The following is a 19,110-nucleotide window of genomic DNA, read 5'->3' as shown; positions in this document are numbered from 1 at the left end:
CATTTAATAAAACAGAAATACACAAATTTAAATACTGAAATAAAATGGAGTTATTAATATTTAAAATCTAAAATAAAAAGCATGATTAAAATTGAAATCACTTATCTCAACAAAAACAATTCCGTCTCCAAATTGCAAACTGTAGTGAATAAATTGAGTTAGTGGCGTTCAAAACATTTTTTTTTTAATAAACCGTTAAAAGAAAGCGTGATTTTATTCTGAACTTAAGCTGGAATGGATTTATTTATAGGGTAATCGCAAAATTCGTTAGAATATATATAATCTATTCAGTGTTACTAAGAAAACAAATTTGATTTTTGTCCACCCTTCTGCTATAAAGGAATATGTGACGTAATCACATACAATAAAATAATCTGCTATGCCGCCATATATTACATCACAGCACATACACAATATATATACCATCTGATGCTATTTCATATCAACAGACAGAAATACGCCTTTATATATATATATATATATGTGTGTGTGTGTGTGTGTGTGTGTGTGCGCGCGTGTGTGTATAAATATATATATATATGTGTGTGTGTGTGCGTGTGTGTGGGGGGGTGCAATACAATTACGTTGACACACCGGTTCTCGTCAGATCATTGGAGTTAAGAAAGTTGGGTGAACATTTAGGAAGGTTTAGCGCTGTATATACCTTCTGGGAAGGTTGGGCGTGGGGCCAGCACTCTCACCCTGTAAACTCATCACTACAAAGACATCTACCAAGTTGTAGATGGCGTATGCCCCTCCAGGGGCTCAAGGGCTATAAATATATATATATATATATATATATATATATATATATATATATATATGTGTGTGTGTGTGTGTGTGTGTGTGTGTGTGTATGTGTGTGTGTTTGTGTGTGCGCGTGTGTGTAATAATATATCAATATATATATAAATATATATATACCTTTATATATATATAAATGTATGTACATTTATATATGTATAATATCAATATCAATCAATATATATATATATATATATATATATATATATATATATATATATATATATTATATCAATATATGTATATATAGTCGTTCCAAAAGTAAATCCTCCTATTTTTCCTCTCAGATAATTAAACAGTTAGGATAGGAAGGCAGAAATGATTGCAACTAGCAACATTTTGATCTTCAGAATATATTTTTCTACATAATCACTCCGACTCTTAGTGCATCCGCCAGCGAGACGTATTTGATATGTATTAGTTGTCTGGGTCGTACTTTGATATACAACGCCTCCTATTTTTTACTTAAAACGTTGAAGATTTACGAAAGCCGGAAATAGTGCCAATAAAACGAGCCACTTTTCTCCTCCCAATGTTTTTTTAGGTAGCACCATTTTTTCTTTCTGCCTTTTACCAGGAATTCAATTACACATCATTGTTCCTGCCACACGTCCATGACAGGGGTTAATTTTTAGAGTCCCAATCTGTAAACATCGACACAGAAAAAAAACTTTTAGGCAATAAATAAAGAAGCCAAGTCATTAAAAATTCATTTTTACATTCTACTCTCATAAACTGGAATTGAAGCATTACTTTTTGAACGCCACTTATCAAAACATAAAACAAAACGACGAAACGTATAATTCCGTATAATTTGCAAAAAAAATATAGAATTATGAAAAATGATAAGAAAAAATGCATGCATACCTTATAAGTAACTTTTATTCCTCCGTTATCGGCAATGTTTTCTCCTAACGTGAGGTTGCCATTTACCTGAGAATGGACATATATATATATATATATATATATATATATATATATATATATATATATATATATATATATATATATATATATATATATATATATATATATTTATATATATATATATTTATATATATATATATATAACAAAAAGTAACAAAATTTACATATATATATATATATATATATAGAGAGAGAGAGGGGGGAAGGAGGGAGAGCAGATAGCGATATATATATATACTTATATATATACATAAATATATATATAAATATATATATATAAAGTTACAATATAAAAGCAATTATTTCAATGTTCCGAGTTTTTTTCACATTTATAAAACAAACAATAGACATACACAGACACAAGACACGTAGTCACATGGTAAAAAAATATAATTACGTTAATCATGAGAGAATTGGTCCCATCTCATAAATGGCGTTTTTTTTTCTTGTACTAAATCAAAGAAAAATGTAAAAACGAAGTACACTGAAGGCCTCCGATATAACAGAAATTATCAATATTTTATTTTAACTCGACTGTGGAAAGTTATTGAATATTGCGTCAGTCATAGCAACCTTTTCAGTTTATTAATCTATCTGTTTCTATTCGATTCGTAACTTCGTAATATTCTTTCGAACTGATACATTTTTTTAATAAGTCATGACTACAAAAATGAATCTTGGAGATATATGATTATACTAATATCATTACAATCACACATCAATATATACACAACCATATATATAGAATAAATGACAAAAATTTTATATTCCAAAGTACACGATGTTGACAATTTTTTATTTTATCCCTTTACATCAATTGATCCGTACAGTTCTTGATAGTATCTGTTTCGTAGCGCACAATCAATCACTTAATTATTATATCAATCAGTGAATATATTTATTATGCCCTTAACTCATCAGAAGAAATAGCAACAATCAATCATCAAAAGGAATTAAAATGTGATACAACATGGCGAGAATCCGAAATTTGGAAGAGAAACTGCAGTTATCTTTATATTTTTCACCTGCGAGTTTTACGTTTGTAAGTATAAAACAAGTACTCGAGCTGAGATCGAAACCAAAATCTAAAGACAGTGAGTCAAATACGATAACTATTAGGCCAGCTTGTCCCGTCTTTTAAACACGTTTTCATACCTACTTATTTATAACATAAGGAAGCTGTCATATGAACGATTCCCGCATACGCAGTCGTGAAACAGTTGACAAACAGAAAAAAATCCGACGACCCAATTTTTTCAATTTTGATCTTTTCATTGAAAATATTTTCTACATATTTGAATATTCTATATATCAACTTTCAAGTCTGCAGATCAAAAATTCGTGGAGTATATCGGTTGAGAATGAAACATTACTAATAAACTTAATAACGCAATAAAGCATTTTCTACAAACAGCTCAACAAATTTTCAGTTAGACATGAATCCGTTGCAAGTCCCAGGAAGTGCAAAAACGATTTACAAGTAGATAAAATATTTAGGAAGACTATGTATTTTATTTTAAATATATATCTGTCCCGTCACACAAAATCTTCTCGACAAATAACGGAAAGGAAAGCGCACCTCTATTCCTATAATTAGACATTTTCATTTTTTTCTTTTCGGCTTCTCATACCGATTTATACGTTTTTATTTATTGAAAAATCTCTGGTTTACATGATACATCCGCTAATGTGTTTGATGGTTGAAAGGCTGGTGTCATTTACTAATGGCTAGCCACTCGTACTTTTTTAATGGAAAAAAGTAAAGAAAAAACATCCTAAAAAAAACAAAGCTTCCGGTGATTCTTTTATACCTGACGAAAAATAAGTTGCATTTTAGCCATATTATTAATAATCATATTGATAAAAAAATATAGAAAATATTCGAAAGTTTTCTTCAAGTGCAACGTAAAGAAGTTCCTGATGAGTCCTTCCACTTAAATTAACAAATTTACCGAATTTCACTTACTAACGATTACTATATTGTCCAATTGCCTAATGTACACTATTTAAACCTTATCCTCGAGTGGCCTCTTGACCTTGATAAGTGGTGATGCCTATGTAAAAAGATATAGCAAGTCATACAAACCCTAAAGTTTCCAATAAATTGTAAAAGAAATTATCTACTTTACATGAGACAATGATGCGTCAACGGTAGTTTTTTTTTTCATTTAATTTTTTACTGAATTTATATATGAAAAGTCAAATTTTTTGTTGAATTTATATATTAAAAGTTAAATTTTTTATTGAATTTATATATGAAAAGTTAATTTTTATTGAATTTATATATGAAAATTTAAATTTTTTATTGCATTTATATATGTAAAGTTCAATTTTTATTGAATTTATATATGAAAAGTTATATTTTTTTTTGAATTTATATATGAAAAGTTCAATTTTTATTGACTTTATACATGAAACGTTAAATTTTTTATTGAGTTTATATATGAAAAGTTACATTTTTTTTTGAATTTATATATGAAAAGTTAAAATTTTTATTGAATTTATATATGAAAAATTAAATTTTTTACTGAATTTATATATGAAAAGTTAAATATTTTATTGAATTTATATATGAAAAGTTACATTTTTATTGAATTTATATATGAAAAGGTAAATTTTTATTGAATTTATATATGAAAAGTTAAATTATTTACTGAATTTATATATGAACAGTTAAATTTTTTACTGAATTTATATATGAAAAGTTAAACATTTTACAGAATTTATATATGAAAAGTTAAATTGTTATTGAATTTATATATGAAAAGTTAAATTTTTTACTGAATTTATATAAGAAAAGTTAAATTTTTTACTGAATTTATATATGAAAAGTTAAATTTTTATTGAATATATATATGAAATGTTAAATATTTTACTGAATTTATATATGAAAAGTTAAATTTTTTACTGAATTTATATATGAACAGGTAACTTTTTTATTGAATTTATATATGAAAAGTTAAATTTTTTACTGAATTTATATATGAAAAGTCAAATTTTTTATGGAATTTATATATGAAAAGTTACATTTTCTATGGAATTTATATATGAAAAGTTAAATTTCTTATTGAATTTATATATGAAAAGTTAAATTTTTATTGAATATATATATGAAAAGTTAAATTTTTTACTGAATTTATATATGAAAAGTCAAATTTTTTATTGAATTTATATGCGAAAAGTTAAATTTTTTATTGAATTTATATATGAAAAGTTAATTTTTTACTGAATTTATATATGAAAAGTTAATTTTTTTACTGAATTTATATATGAAAAGTTAAATTTTTTATTGAATTTATATATGAAAAGTTAAATTTTTATTGAATTTATATATGAAAAGTTCAATTTTTTATTGAATTTATATATAAAAAGTTACATTTTTCATTGAGTTTATATATGAAAAGTTACATTTTTTATTTAATTTATATATGAAAAGTTAGATTTTTTACTGAATTTATATATGAAAAGTTAAATTTTTTATGTAATTTATATATGAAAAGTTAAATTCTTTATTGAATTTATATATGAAAAGCTAAATTTTTTATTTAATGTATATATGAAAAGTTAAATTTTTTATTTTTTTTATATATGAAAAGTTAAATTTTTTACTGAATTTATATATGAAAAGTTAAATTTTTTATTGAATTTATATATGAAAAGTTACATTTTTATTGAATTTATATATGAAAAGGTAAATTTTTTATTGAATTTATATACGAAAAGTTAAATTTTTTATTGAATTTATATATGAAAAGTTAAATTTTTCATTTAATTTATATATAAATAGTTAATTTTTTTATTTAATTTATATATGAAAAGTTAAATTTCTTATTTAATTTATATATAAAAAGTTAAATTTTTTATTGAATTTATATATGAAAAGTTAAATTTTTTATTTAATTCATATATGAAAAGTTAAATTATTTATTTACTTAATATATAAAAAGTTAAATTTTTCATTTAATTTATATATGAAAAGTTAAATTTTTTATTTAATTTATATATGAAAGTTAAATTTTTTATTGAATTTATATATGAAAAGTTAATTTTTTTATTTAATTTATATATTAAAAGTTCAATTTTTTATTGAATTTATATATGAAAAGTTAATTTTTTTATTTAATTTATATATTAAAAGTTCAATTTTTTATTGAATTTATATATGAAAAGTTAATTTTTTTACTGAATTTATATATGAAAATTTAAATTTTTTATTGAAGTTGTTTTATGAAATGTTCATTTTTTATTGAATTTATATATGAAAAATTAAATTTTTTATTGAATTTATATATGAAAAGTTAAATTTCTTATTGAATTTATATATGAAAAGTTAAATTACCGGCGTAAGGCACTGCTTTTATATTAATATTAGAACGAACGGTAGCGAACCATAATTTTTTAACATTAATTTTCATGGAAAGTGTGAATTTTACAGCTTAATAAATATACTGTAGTGTGGACGTCTTTTATGAAATGAAGGCGTTTGTCTGCTTGTTCTGAGATTTAATCAAAGTCCATGACCATCTACCGAAAAGTAATAACAATTGACATTAATCGCAGAAACTCGTTTAATTTCACGTAGGCCATAGTGCCGCCTATTATTGGCCACGAAAAAAAAACTTTTCTGATGTTAGACAATATCATTGAAAATGTGTTTCGTATTGTTGCATTGTAGGATGTTGCTATAAAGTCTGGTTTAACCAAAATAGCATAGGGCAGGAATAAAAAGTACTTGACGCAGTCATGCACCTAGCCCGAAGCAACAAAATATTTACATGATCGATTGACGTTGAAAAACATTTTTGTAAAGTAAATATTTGGCAAATTGAAGAAAAAAAAAACACCTGAAAAGGTTATCCGTAGAAAGAAAACGAACCTATCTCTAAATAAAAAATGAAATCCAAGCGGAAATATTAAAATTGCGTTCATATATGGGTACGTTTGCATCCAAAACTGTCATTTAAATTTGTCTTAGTTATTATTGAGACGTTCTGCTGACTATCGAAACCTTTGTTAGTTCTTGTGTTTATTCAATCTCTATCATCTATTGCATTCATTTTTCATCACAGGCAATATGTGCATGTATATATATATATATATATATATATATATATATATATATATATATATATATATATATATATATGTATATATGTGTGTGTGTGTGTGTGTGTGTGAGTGTGTACGTCTAAAAACATTGGTTTATGTGTATTGAGTTACATACTGAAAACCCTTTTTTTCTATTTATTTTAAAGAAAATACAACTTTGTTATATATGGTTCGTGGAATTGTATTCAGCTGCAAAAGATCTAGCTAATTTGTATATTCTTTCAAACATTAATTTTGATTAATTCCTTATTAGCTTTTTAGATTTTCTTATGAGATAATCATCTTTAGTTAACTGTTATGTGTAATTATATTCATGCAGATATTCTACATGATTAATATTTGTATATTTGCGTAAAATGTCTATATATATTTATAAATGCGTATATATATTTGTTTTAAAAATTTGCCTACCTAACTCCACAGATAGTATTTGGTCTATGGACAAGAAACTTAATATATAGGGTATTCGGACCCATGCGAAAGTTTATATTTGAGTTTTAGCTGGAGAAAATCAGTGGAAAAGTGTGACAATTAAAAAAAAATAAATTTGTCAAGTGAAGATCGAACGAGGACATTACAAAAAACACGTTTGACATAAGAACTATTGTTTCATGATTTCATTATTAGCCTTGCAGCAATAATGTCTTTATAGCTCAGGTATTAAGGTCAAAGAAAAAAGAAAATCGTGAGCTAAACGTTTTGGTTTCGATTCTCGGTGGTAGCATACAAGTCATTTTTTTGCAAATACTTTTTTAATAATTATTATATATTAAATTCAATATAATATAATAATAAATACGAAATCTGCATTGATCCAAATATCGTAAGCGAATACTACGACCAGACCATATATATATATATATATATATATATATATATATATATATATATATATATATATATACTGCATATCAAATTATTAAAGAGTTTACATTTTTTTAAATATTTAAGAAACGAGTGAATAAAAATATATGAAACTTTAAGAAAGTGCTTACAATACTATTCAGCTACTCCAGTCAGTAAATAAAAGTATTTAAAGAAATATTAGCGAAACTATGGCAAAAGATAGGAATATCTGTTGATTTCAGTATGTCAAGTTATTAACGAGGTTGAGAAAAAAAAAAACAATATACCCATAACATGTTTATTGAAATAATTTTCAAACATTAAATGAACTTGGAAAAATCTTTACAGCACAATAACTACATAGCAATTTCTACGTTGACATAATTAGTAGGAGATATGCGATCCTTTTTTATGAATAATTTGTAAAAGACGTTGGTCCACAGAATTAGTCAAATTTGTAATTTCGTCAACAGTTATTCCTCGCGATACCTCTTGGAGAGCATCTCACAACTCATATTTGCTCTTCAATTGGCGTACACTTACATAGAGGTGTCGCTTCATGATACTCCAAAGGTTCTCAATATGGGTAAAATCTGGCGAATTCGCATGGCCACACCATCTTGCGTAGCCCAGAGAACCCCAATTGTTGTAAATACTCTTTGCATGATAATGCTCTTTCGCATGCAGCAAACAAAGATTATTTGCACAATGGTTCTTCTTTACGTTAACCTTTGCTTCTTCAACCATGGTTCAAAGTGCTCCTTAAGAAAAGCTATGTAAGCATTTGGCGTTATGTTTTACGCCTTCTGGGACTCTCCATGGGATCACTTACGTACCTCCGATAATCCTTGCCAAATCATTATTCCATCACCACCATGTTGGCGCCTTAAACGCTGATGACGATGTCGTTCATCTAAGCCCATCCCTTACTCTAGCCATCTGGGCCATCAGGAAAGACACGCAAATCATCCGTGAACAAAATTTTGGAAAAATCCGTTTTCATGTTGTCCTCTGCCCATTTCAATCGGTTTTGTATGTGACGTTGTTTTAATGGGAGCTTTGCCACAGGCTTAACAGACTTTGCTTTTTGAGACATTGTTCAATTCGGCTTGGTGAAAGACTTATCTGCCCATGGTTCTTAACTACTCCACCTTTTATTTGGAGTAGAGGACGGCGTGAATCAAGTCTAGATTAACCTTTACCGGCTCTCTTACGTACCTTTGTGGAGTCCTTGACAAAGTTCTTCACAATTTGATGGTACCTTCCTATCATTTTCAATATTTCGAAGGTAGTTTTACCCACTGTTCTGTAACAGTACTATTTTCAGAACAACTCAAACAACCTTTAGGGCCCATTTTATTGACGAAACAAACTGCCCTGTTAATAATTCGACACACCTCAAATATCGTGGATTCAGCAATTACGATGGCAATTTGTTTACATTGTGCGGAATAGTACGAAAATTTCACAGTACGCGCAGCTTAGCATTGCCAACGTTTCTGAAACTTCTGATACGAAACTACCGGTTAGTTTCTCAACTGGTAAAAAAATGTTATCTCTTTAATAATTTTACACGCAATATATATATATATATATATATATATATATATATATATATATATATATATTTGCAGTAGAATCTCGGGATACGGCATTAAAAATTAGTAACAAAATACAATACAATTTATAATACACATGTATATAATGAAATACCATAAAAAATAACACCGTAAACGGGTTAAATACCTTAGCTAAGAGCTGGAAAAAAAATCGTTTTCACATCGCAACCTGAAAAAACTATATCCTAGGGCCACCGTATCGCAGGGTGCCTATATATATATATATATATATATATATATATATATATATATATATATATATATATACATATGAGAATCATATTTATTAACGTTATTAAAGTTTGAAGAGAAACGAATCCGGGAATGGTACCATTTAAATAAGCAAAATTTGGTGCTCCAGAACTTTTTTTACATAGTTACTATTATGTTCAATACACGTTTGCCAGAAATTTAATGACTGATATCTCTTTCTGAAACATATTCATGACAGAGGTTGTTTCTTAGAAAATGAAAAGAAATAGAATACTTACGCATAAATCAGTATTTGGTATTTGGAAACTCGAGTATTGTTGCGCTAAACCTTGTGATAATAGATTGAATTTTTCTTTATCGGCGAGAGAAAGCCATGGGAAGAAATTACCATTGCTATCGTATAAACTACCTGTAAATATATAAAAATGTTTATAAATCTATAGAATATATAATAATGTTTACAAATCTATAGAATATATAATAATGTTTACAAATCTCTATAAATAAATGAAATGTGTGTATGTCTAGACAGATGATTGACACATAAACCATTAATTTGATTCAAATCACTTTTCAGATATAAATTCTTAATAAGACGAGTCAATGAGTTATATAGACATAATTTAAAACCAACAAACTGTTTTGCTCAGAGAATTATCAAGTAACATAAAAACGAGACTTGATCAATAGTATTTTCATCTTCTTTTGAATTTTAAGTTGAATCGTGTTAACGTTCAACTGATGTGTGTTCTGCATCCCTTCAAGTAGATTCTCTATATCGTTCTAGAGACTTTCTCATATCTGAGGCTATTATCTATCTTTACAAATTTATTATCAGACCATGTATAGAAATATTGTTGTCATAGTTGGGCTGGTGAATCCCTGTTTTACTCGAGAGTTCTTGATAAGGTAAGAAACGTATGTGCAATTTAATTGGCCTCGCCCTGTCTTCTTGTCTGGAACCCTTGTCTCTCACAGGCGTGATGTTGCTAGGTTTAGTGTTTTCTATAAATATTATTAGGTCAGGTTTTCTGCAGATGTTATTTTTATTTATTGTATTTTCTTTTTTTCGGTTTGTTTTAAAATTCGTATCCGTCTGTAACTTCGAACGGCTTAATCCAGTGATTGCCGGTCGAGTCTGAGCCATAATTGACGGAAAATTCCGAACATCAAGGTGAAACACTGCAATACTACACATAAACATAGGAAATCGGCACTAAGTTAAAATATAGAATACAACACCATACTTTATAAGTAATCATTAAACAGTTGTACATTATATAAGCAGATGAAGAAGGTATATGCTAACGTAATTATAACGCAATTCAAAACAGTTACGCCGCAAATATTTCAAACATACAATCGGGCACAATAAGAAAGATAAGAGTGTTTACATTGAACAAAAATAGTAAACAGTTCATTCCTATTGCCTTGGTTGTTTCTGTATGCTATTTCTTAGTTGAGCATGTCTATCCCATCCAGTTATGTTCGACAAGAATATCTTCCTCTCTCTGCAAAAAAAAAAAAACATCCTCGTCCCATCGGGAAAGGCATGCATCTTTTAATTTGTGAAGGCTTTAAACTCCTTTTGTTGATCAACCACACCCAGAATCCCTAAAACGAAAATTGAAAAGAGAGCATTTAATTTCTACGGGCTTAAATCAACTCCAAACACTGCACACAATCCTTACCTTGATGAATTTGAAAACTCTATGATAGATCTCGTTAAGAGCATCAAATTCAAAAAGCAAATACCCCCTCTAATCCAGTTTCTAGAAAAATTTACAATTTTGCACAAAAAGTAAAAACCAGCCCCAATATTTTTGTTCCAGCTGATAAAGCAAAAATACTCCAAACTTGACTACATCTATATATATAAAAGGCAAAATGTGTGTGACCATTTCGTGTATGTCTCGCAAAGGGGGGTACGATCGCTTAGAACTGTTTATATACCCGCTAGATAATAATATCTAGGATTTGAGAACGCGCGTAGATTTACTTACGGCGACTTTTACAAAATTATTGCTATTTTGGCTTCTCACATGTTGATTGGGCTTTTTCATATAAAAAGCGAAACTATTTCAAAGCTAACATTTTGTTCTCGGTCCTCCAGCGGCCGTCTGCCCGAGTACATACTTGGACAGAATGTTAATTAGAAGGGGCGACATAGATTTCCTACCTTGTCCCACGTTCCACTGGTTAGGTCATTCGGACCACAAACTCGTGTTGGCCCGTTTGCAACTAGGTTAGAGGCCTAGGTTGGCTGGCTACTGGAAGTTAAACGTCTCCTTATTGGAGTCGAAAGACTTCCGGGAGCAGCTGACATCACTAATTCAGAGGGAATTAGTGGGGGCGGTTACCGGGTGTAGATGGCGGGTTCACCTTAAGGCTACCATTAGGCACTTTTGCGTCCAATACAGCCAACGCCTCGCGCTATCTAGGCCTCGGACCAAAAGGCACCTAGATGATAGACTGACTCGGGCGCTGGCAGGGAAGGATTCCCTACAACTAGCTCTAGTTAAGGGGGACCTGAGTCGCTTGGCTAGCAAGCAATACGCAGGTCAGGTAGTTAGAGCTAGGTTAAAAAGAGTCTTCAACGAAGCCGTGAATGTTGACTCTGTTGAGCGTGGGGCCGCCTTAAGACGCGGCTCGGACGGGTACATTCGGGAGGTGAAAAACCTGGAAGGGCATACTCTCATATCGGCGCGAGGGATTTGCAATGGCTTTCGGCAACATTTAATGGAACGCTTCACCCAACTACCTAGACTCCGCAGCCAGGAGTTTGGCAGCTATTTAGCTGACTCGCCCCGCCTTACTGCGGCCCGAGCGGCTAGCTGCGAGGGGATGGTTACAGAGCGTGAGGTAGTCACTGCGTTGAAGCAGGTTGGCTACAACAAATCTCCGGGGCTTGATGGTCTGCCCTACGAGTTGTTCTTGAGGCTGTCGCCCATGTTTGTGCCCCTTCTGACGAGCGTGTTTAACCACAGGTTTACGCAGGGCTCGATCCCTGGGAAGGTAACCAAAGGAGTGGTCACGCTTCTGAAGAAGAGAGAACGACATGGCGGGGGGAATCTAGATGACTATAGGCCCATCACTCTGCTTAACGCAAAGTTGAAGATTTTGGTCCGTGTTCTTGCGAACCGACTGCAGGTTGTTATCGCTGACTTAGTCGAACCGGATCAGAACTACGCTGTGAAGGGTCGATCGATTCAAAACAACTTGCACTTGATACGCACGATCATAGAGGGGTTAGAAGCCGACACAAAAGCCGCGCTGATTAATTTAGATCAGTCCAAGGCGTTCGATAGGGTCGACCATGGGTTCTTGAGATCTGTTGTAGAAACCGCCGGCTTTGATCCGGACTTCCGCAAGTGGATCTCCATTCTGTATCGTGATCCTGCGGTAGTGGTACAAGTTAACGGTAGGTTGTCGGAGCCCTTTGAGGTCTCTCGGTCGGTGCGCCAGGGGTGCCGCTGTCGCCTCTGTTATATGTCCTGGCGTTGGAACCCTTCCTTCGCAAGTTAAGGGACGAGGCGGCTAGACCAGTCCTGCGCGGCATAGCTCTACCTAGTGGAAAATCTGCCAGGGTGTCCGCGTACGCTGATGATGTCATCGTTTTTGCCGGGCGACTGCTTGATATTAAGGCGGTGATGGAGGCGATCGCTCAGTATGAAGTTGTGACGGGGGCCGTAATCAATCGCAGCAAGTCCGTTGCCCTGCGGTTGGAGTAAACTCGCTTACAGGTGCGTTCGGCTGGACTGATGGCCCGGTCAAAATTCATGGAGTATGGTTCGGACCGGGTTTCCAGCTGGACAAGAATTGGTCAGAGGTACAGACGAAGGTCGAGTTGTCAGTGAGGACTTGGATTCGAAGGAAATTGTCCTTGAAGGGTTGTGCAGAGCATGTGCAACGTACGTGTTTCCGCTGATCCTTTACCGCTTGTCTGTTCTTCCCCTACCTGCGGACCGCTGTAAGACTTTAGAGCAACTCATGTTCAAACTCCTTTGGGTGGGAGGAAAGCCTATGTCCGTAGACAGGTCTGTACGCAGAAACTTAGTGAGGGAGGCTTAGGAATGCCGGACTTGCAGAGTCATAAGTATGCTGAGAGATTGGCGTTCCTGAGTCAGAGACTGTTAGAGGAAACACACTGGGTACCAGCCGTGGAACTTGTATTTCCGCAGCTCATATCCGCCCCTACGAATGAAGGTCGCAGAAGACCAGTAGGGGAATCGTGTTTCTTCACCGAATGCCGAGCCACCCTTAGGGTATTGCCGGGATCCAGTGAACTTGCGCAGTCTAGGAGGAAGCTATATGAGGATTTAGTGGTGGGAACCGCAAACGATCCGCTAGTGGAGCGGCTATATCTGTCGAGGGGGGAATTCTCTCGCTGTGGAGTTGGGCGCCAGCCAGTAGCTTTCTCAACAATGCTGAGTTTTCGATCACGTGGAGGTTAGTCCGAGACGCGCTGCCACTCTTTGGCAGACTAGCCAGGGACTGCAGGGATAGAGAATACTATTATCCCCCTTCCCACGCTGCAATGATGAAGAGGAGGAGGAGACAAGAGTACACGCGTTCTTTCATTGCAGCAGAGTTCGGAGTCTCTGGGAGTATGTCGGACAGGTAACGGCTCTCATCGACCCCGAGCGATCGGTGCCACTTGATTTAGCATACGTTGTCGACAATGTGGACCCGCCGTTTACTAGGGAGAAACGGTTGGTGTTCCTAGCGATCCTAGCTGTAGCTAGGTTAGTGACGTGGGTTTCGCGTCTGAACATTGTCTATGAGGGGCAATCTGTTTCGGATCACGATCTAGTTATTTATTTTAAGCATCAACTTAAAATGAAAATCAGATGTGATTGGGAAAGATTGCACCGCATAGACTATGATAGGAGATGGATGCACAACACTATCTTGTGCATCCGACGAGGCTCTAAATTTGAGCTCTTGCTCCCGCCTTAGTGGTTATTGGTCGGATGGTGCAGGAGTCTCTTTCTCGGAACCCAGCGCTTTTTACAAGACAAAGTCTTCTAGAGTAGAGCTTAGTTAGGAAAAGTAACCACCTGCAGTGGAAAATAAATACTTTATTAGGGCCTAGTCTAGGATAAGTATGTGTGTCGATCCTGTTCCTGACTTTTATTTTTTCATCGGCACTAGGAGAGCTTCCAAAAATGCCCAGTCCACCTGTTTGTTTTGTCCCTGGTCTACTTTGCCCCTTACGTATTATATCTTGGAAGACGCCGTCCATCCCTGTTTACCCAACCTTATGTTATTTTCGCGGAATTGCTGTCCCCTAGGTCCCCCACTCCCCATTAGGGAACGACCTGCTTGTTTTCACCCCTTCCTTTGGGGAAGGGACCAGAAGACAGTGGGCGCTCAATTTAACGATTAGTGAGTAGGTAGGGAGGGACCCCTTACTAACCCGCCCCCATAGGCATTTTGTTTAGTTGTTTTATTTTTCTTTCTTTTGGGGTGTTTTCTAGTTTGCCCCCCCTCTCCTTCATCTCACCCCCATATATATATATATATACTTCTTGTTTTGTACATATCCAATTTTGTTTGGTTAAACTGTAAATATTTAACGTTCCTTGTTTTGTAAATATCATTATGTTTTTTGTAAATATTTTTCTCTTTTACAATGAATGTCGCCCGCCATCCCGTAAGCTGGGGAGTTGTGTTTTAAGTAGGTCCTGGTAAGAATGTACGCGGTTGTTGTAGTATGATAGCGATTCTAGAATAGTCATACCTAATAAAGTACTTGTTTTTACAAGTCTAGATTAGTTTAGCAAAGAACCCGTTTTTCCCACAACCCCCTTACTGGCCTTGGTGCCTAAACGCTTTCGGACCCCAAATGAGGCCTTGGCAGTAGATAATACCAAGGCCGGGGCCGAAGGGCTAAATAAACACTTCTCAGCCCTCCGTGGTCGGGGGTGACAGGATAAAAGTGTAGTACTGTTCCGACAGATACTGCAAGCAAAGACCATATGTGGGGGAAACCCCACATATAAGACCTTGGTCAATGTAGGTGCAACCCTTCATACCAATTGTCACTATCCAGCACCCATTTCCCACCTCTCGGGAGCTGGTCCCCTTTTCCCTCCCCCTCCCTCTCTTTCCACATTAAAAAACGACCTTTTGCTTAATTTGCTCAGTTGGGAAGCAAATAAATACTTACTTTATTCTCGGCCCTCCATGGCCGGGGGAGGTGACAAGATCAAAGCGTAGTATCTATCCGGCAGATACTGCAAGCAAAGACCATATATGGGGGCAACCTTACATATAAGACCTTGATCAATGTAGGGGCAACCCTTCATACCAATTGCCACTATCCAGCTCCTCTACTCCTCGGGGAGTTGGTCCCCATTTCCCCTTCACTCCTCACATTAAAAATCGGCCTTGTGCCTAATTTGCTCGGTGGGGGAGCAAATAAATACCAACCCCACATATCAGACCTTGGTCAATGTAGGGATCACTCTACAGACCAACAGTTATTATTCAACTTCCATTTCCCACCTATCGGGAGCTGGTCTCCTTTTCCCTCCCCCTCCCTCTCTCTCCACATTAAAAAACGGCCTTGTGCCTTATTTGCTCAGTGGGGAAGCAAAGTGTAGTATCTATTCCGACAGATACTGCAAGCAAAGACCATATGTGGGGGAAACCCCACATATCAGACCTTGGTCAATGTAGGGGAAACCCTTCATACCAATTGTCACTATCCAGCTCCCATTTACCACACATCGGGAGCTGGTATCCCTTTCCCTTCCCCTCCCTCTCTCTCCACATTAAAAAACGGCATTGTCCCTAATTTGCTCAGTGGGGAAGCAAATAAATACAACCTTGTTCTCGGCATCGCCAGGAACGTCCACAAGCAATCAACTTTGATCAATGTGGGGTTAAACTCCTTATATCCTTGCTAATTGTAATCACCTTTCATTTGGGGAGCCGTTTTCCCCCCACCATCATCTAGTTGCAAAAAGCAAATAATGAAAAGAGCTTACAAGTTTGTACCTCCTAACACTTTAGATAAGATTAATGCTGATGCAAAAATACTTTTTACAATCGATTGAATAATCATAAATTTACGGAAATATTAACTCTAGGCACCCCGAGATTTACCCTCAAGGATCACAAAACTCATTTCCAAGATAATCCTACTACTATTTTAATTTGCCCCTTTAACTCTTATATTGGTGCATGAAGCAAAATAATCCAGATAGAATTATCCCTTCTGCAATGGAAAAAGTAAGCTTACTAATTTGGCAAAATTCTGATCGGTAATGTATTGGTTTACTTTCCTGAAAGATAAACATAATCTAAGTTTTATTACATTTGACATAAACAACTACTACCAATCTACTATGCTTTTTAATGAACCGCCTTTTTAATGCAAAAGAATACTCAGATTTAACGGATTTAGAAGTTAAACTGATTCTCTTGGCCAGAAGTTTTCTCATTTATTTGGTAAAGACATATTGGACTAGGAAGGATACCCCCAATAATTTTGATATCCTTATGGGTTCGGAGTCTCCTTAGGTGAGAGATTTAGTGGGAGTTTCCCTTTAAAAGAGCATAAGATACACTTTAAACAAATCCAAGGATGTCTCTATAGAGACGATGCCCTTCTCTCTACAAGAGCCAGGCCTAAAGGGGTATAATAAAACTGTCTACAAACATGTTTTTTTAAAAATAATTTTGGGTTCTAGTGAAGTTTCGTTTCTGTTAGGTTTAGTGGTTCTATTTTTGTTTTTGCTTCATTCTCAGTATATATATATATATATATATATATATATATATATATATATATATATATATATATATATATCAATTAGGTGAAGAAAATAAATTAAAACTATAAGTTAAAAGTTATATTTAAATTTATCGTTCTAAGAGACTCACACCTCAAGCAAGCCGTTCCAACGTGCCGTTCCAAATATCATCTCCAGTATTTTGCTATCTTTGATACGATTGATTCCGAGGTTCATTACACACTTTACTCAATGCTCAAATTCTGTTACTCGCGGGGATAATTACAATGGAATGGCATATCCACCCAATTTCGGATATACTTTGTAAACACCGAGAAAGCCTTTGGACTACAGCAACCAACACACAATCAACGCAACAACGTGCGTGGATCTTTCCTTAAACACATACATAACAGATCCACACGATGTTTAATTGAGTCAGCTATAATCTCCCATTCCAGCAATATAATTAAGCAAAGAAAAGGTTTTTTCCACGTTGCTCCCTTTCTGTCGAAAATAATTATCAAAGAAAAAAAACTAAGACACCGGTTAAACGCGAATAAAAAAAAAAAATTCGTAATTTCACTTAATTTTATTTTTATTTTACTTATTTACTGTATTTTATCATTATATCTATTTTTAGACTCCATTTTATCACCTCCTATTCTTATTTTTTAGATACCATCTTTTAAGTTACTGCGCTATTTTATCCCAATTCAATTATTTCTAATTTAAAAAAAAAAAAAATTCTTTCGTAATCTCGTGTCATTTTATTTATTTAATCTATCACCGCTATATTTCCAAACACAATTTTTAATCTCTACGATATCTTATCTTTTAGACGTAATCCACTACACTAGTTTACTCTAATTAGTTCTTCTCTCATAAAATGTATATACATGTATATATGACATCTAATTTACATAAGGAAAACACGCTGCTCTCCCCCATCATTATATATAGCCCCAATCCTCCGACTCTCTCGTCAATGACCATCCCTCTTGAAGAAGCCCGCATAAATCGGGCGAAACGTTGAGTATCCAGGTCCTTCCACCTCCATTTTATTTCATATATATATATATAAAATCTATACTTTCGTATCTTAATTTTATGTGAGTAAATTAAGTAGTTATATATATATATATATATATATATATATATATATAACTACTTAATTTACTAACATAAAATTAATATACGAAAGTATAGATTCATGCGTAAACTTTAAGTATTTACTTCAAAAGTGCTCCCTACGCAGGTAGAGCTGGTTAGTAACTTATAAAATGCATATGGCGATTAAGCTACACTGAATATTCCGTGTTTCATCAACTCTAGGACTCTTTAGGCTTATGCGCGAATTCTGTGGTTGTTTGTCGTTTTTATATGAAGAATCCTAGGGTGGATGAAACGCTGAATATTCAGTGTAGCTTAATCGCCATATAAATTTTATAACTTACTATATATATATATATATATATATATATATATATATATATATATATATATATATATATATATATATATATACAAAGGAGTCACCATTTATTAAGGTCCGGTAGTGACTATGTGTGTGTATATTAGTGTGTGTGGTTAATGAAGACAACCTGTGTCTGCATATCTTTCTTTATAAAAATAATAATTAAGCTTAATGTTCGCTTCTAAACATATATTAGGTAATATAATAACTTATATTTTATAAGATATCTTTGTTTAAATTCTATCATTATCAACAGTGTGTTGCCTGCGGGCATTATTAATTAAAATATTCGTTATTTTCACTAATAACATAACGCCGTCAATGAAAAAGGTTATTAATCTAATTTATAATTTATAAACATACAACAATATAA

The 19,110-nt window shown here is 33.2% G+C and overlaps 1 protein-coding gene across 1 annotated transcript in view; it reads right to left on the bottom strand.

Annotated features, from left to right (window-relative positions):
• The window catches only part of LOC145296663 (membrane metallo-endopeptidase-like 1), a 336,498-nt gene that overhangs the window by 49,607 nt on the left and 267,781 nt on the right, over positions 1-19,110 (bottom strand). Inside the window, exons 18-19 of the mRNA XM_080142602.1 lie at positions 9,797-9,927; positions 1,672-1,737 (exon numbers count right to left, since the gene is read on the bottom strand). Coding sequence (XP_079998728.1) covers positions 1,672-1,737; positions 9,797-9,927 — 197 coding nt within the window. The remainder of the gene's footprint in view (positions 1-1,671; positions 1,738-9,796; positions 9,928-19,110) is intronic.

Source organism: Euprymna scolopes, chromosome 17, assembly GCF_053919585.1.
Source record: "Euprymna scolopes isolate OS-2025 chromosome 17, ASM5391958v1, whole genome shotgun sequence".
In the NCBI taxonomy this organism is placed as follows: Eukaryota; Metazoa; Mollusca; class Cephalopoda; order Sepiida; family Sepiolidae; genus Euprymna; species Euprymna scolopes.
The sequence above is the reverse complement of the archived record's forward strand: the minus strand, read 5'-3'. Positions and strand labels throughout refer to the sequence as shown.